Consider the following 2,913-nt stretch of genomic DNA (forward strand, 5'->3'; position numbering starts at 1 on the left):
AGGGTTAAGAGTTAACCAATGATTCTGAATCTTCAGAAATAATCTTCATATATGGGGTGCGATTAGAATCGCACTCCATATGGAGTAGCCCCCGAGACTTAGGTTGAATCGAAGAATCAGACTGAGGATACATCTTGAGTTTGAATCTTCTTTCATTTTGTCTTTAAAAATAAATTTGACAAACAAACCGCTGATGACACATGTCTCATAGCCCCCCAAGTCTTGAATCCAAATTCGGAATTTGAAAAAAGGATTCAAAACACATCGTGGCATACTCTAAAATTTATTAATAATTTGTTTTGATGGTTAATTTGGATTATTCAATCAGAAATTTGAAATTCCTTTTTCTTGGGATAAAATTCCTAAAAAATGGTTAAACAAATAGCTTTTGAAATCCTTTCTGCCACTCCAGTGGTTACTTAACCATGCTGTGACTGAGGGTAAATCGACTTTCACTATGCTATCGCTTTGTTTACCTCCGCTCCAGTGCCGCCGCCATTCCTACATCTAGATCTAGATCTAGATCAGTTCTTCCTCCGCCTCCTTCTCCCACCAGCAAACTAGTCGCTAGCGCTTTCTTACGCCCATACGCATTTCGGCTGCCTCTCTCCAGAGCCTCCGAGCACAAGCGAGCACAGCGACTCGTGACATCAGAGATGGCAAGCAAGAGGAATGCAAACAAGGGGAAGGGGAAGCAGTCGAAGAATGTCATTCCGCCAATTGATTCATGGCGAAAAAGTAAGTGCTCTGAAGCTAACCTCCTGAAACTTGTTGATGAGGGCCTTCTTCAGCCTAGAGAAATAATCCAATGGCACCCGGATCAGATGCTGCTCCTTATGAGCATGTAGATGAAATTGTTTAATTCCAGCAATTTGCAGAGCGCGGCTTGGCCCTCCCTCCTTGTGATTTCCTCCACGGATTGCTGTATCACTATGGCATCCAAATCCATCTTCGGAATCCCAACTCCATCTAGCTTGCATGGTTTTTTATTCACATTTAAATCTAATGAGCAAAGTGAACATGGAAATGGCTAGAACAAGTTATTTTTCGCAAGTATAAATCATTTTGGAGCATTATGTACTTTTAGGATACAGGAACAATCTGTTAGGTGTTAGTGAGTAAATCCTTTGTCATATTCATTTACATGTACCAGAAGTTTGTAGAACGTTAATATACTTGTGATCCAGAATAGTTTCAACTTAAAACCAACAGATACATCCTTCGTATAAATGTATTATATAAACTTACAAGGTTACAATATACCATGGTACCTTGCTTTTGCACTCCTTCGATTCATGTGTAGCAGACTTACAGGGCTACATGTTAATATAAAATAGAAGTTTAGAAAAGTGTCACATAAATTCTGTTTCAGGTGCTTCCTTTACATTTTAGGATCAATGTGTGTCCGCATGCTTTATTCCTTGAACTATCTTACGCATGCCTTCATGTATATAGGTCGATATTTATTTTAGTAGCTCATGCCACCGGGTAGGAGGCTTTCTTAGCAACACCGCAGGCGCCGGTGCCCCTCTCGAGCCTCATGTATCCTCCCTCGCCCCAGTTTTGTCCCCACTGGTTCTTGAGCAGCCAATACGGGCTCCCATCCTTCGCCGTGCCGTACCCTATTGCCGTCACCGCATGGTTCAGGTCCGTGCCGCAGCTGTCTCCGGTCATCACACCGCCATTGTAGAACTGGAAGTTGTGAGCGTCAATAGCCACGGAGACTGGCTGGTTGGCAACGGCTGTGGCGAGCGCTGCCTCATCCTCGCTGGGCACGTCCTGGTAGCCGCTGATGGTGACCGTCGGCTGGACGGACTGGCACATGCCCTGTGCAGCGTTGTAAGGGTAGGCGTCCTCGGTGGTAAGGCCGCCATTGCCGATGATGTACTGGAAGGCGTTGTCCATGAGACCGCCGTTGCAGCCGTTGTTCCCGTCTGTGGAGCAGTCCAGCAGCTGCTGCTCCGACAGCGAGACCAGGTTGCCGGTCGAGATCTGATGGATGCCCTCCACGGCGGCGACCGCAGAGAAAGCCCAGCAACAACCTGCGAATTTGGCAGTAAGAATGTTGTCGCAAAGCTGATGAACAAAACGCAGGCATGTACATGCGTATAATTAATTAAATTGTTACCACACTGGCCCTGGTTCTTGACACCAGTGACTGCGCCTTTCTGCCTCCAGTCAATCATCTGCTGGTCATCTGAAGACAGTGTAACATTCCCGTACATAAAACCGGGTATCTTGTTGACCCCGGTCGGCACTGGCTTGAAGCCAGTGTACATGTCCATGAACTCGTCGCTGGTCATGTCGGCGAACTCGTTGATCGCCAGGTGATACTTCTTGCCAGCTGCAGCGTTGGATCTGTCAACAAAAGCAGCATTGGCCTTGAATACCTGGAACCGGTGCGCCTTCTCTGCCTCGTTGCTGTAGGTGCGGCCGTGCTGCGCCATCCACTTGTGGTGCCTCTCCTTCATGGCCTCCTTGCCGTCGCTTCCAGCCGACAGGTCCCGGGCCTCCACCTCGACGAAGATGTGGCTCATCATGGTTATGGCAGCAACAAGCAGCATCAAGGCTGCCGTGATGCGAGACTTGCTGCCAATGTAGGAAGCCATGGTAGCTGTAGATCACAGTACCGCTGCTGGAGACCCGGAATAAAGCTAGCTAGGTTACTGATGGTGTGTGCTTTTGAAGGTCATGACCCCAAGGGTTTATATAGAAGCTAAAGGGCGCTTGGAGCTGAACTGAGCTTACGAATTCCCTTCGATGCCCTGGTCGCTAGGACTAACCTAGATACACGTCGGTTCTGTGTCAACCGTCAATGGTCTTAAATTGATCTGGTATCGAAGTTGCGTCTTTCTAGCCAACGTATACGTAGGTTCATATTTGACGTCAGCTGTGAAGATAGAGACGATCCTC

General features: G+C 47.3%; 1 protein-coding gene across 1 annotated transcript; it reads right to left on the reverse strand.

Annotated features, from left to right (window-relative positions):
- Nucleotides 1-1,199: 1,199 nt before the first annotated feature.
- LOC120686920 (zingipain-2-like) lies at nucleotides 1,200-2,688 on the reverse strand. Its single transcript, XM_039969117.1, has 2 exons — nucleotides 2,129-2,688; nucleotides 1,200-2,042 (listed from the first exon to the last, which is right to left on the reverse strand). The coding sequence occupies exons 1-2, from the start codon at nucleotides 2,607-2,609 to the stop codon at nucleotides 1,477-1,479; spliced, it is 1,047 nt and encodes a 348-aa protein (XP_039825051.1). The 5' UTR covers nucleotides 2,610-2,688; the 3' UTR covers nucleotides 1,200-1,476.
- Between the last annotated feature and the right edge of the window lie 225 nt (nucleotides 2,689-2,913).

This window comes from Panicum virgatum, chromosome 8N (genome assembly GCF_016808335.1).
Source record: "Panicum virgatum strain AP13 chromosome 8N, P.virgatum_v5, whole genome shotgun sequence".
Classification (NCBI taxonomy): Eukaryota; Viridiplantae; Streptophyta; class Magnoliopsida; order Poales; family Poaceae; genus Panicum; species Panicum virgatum.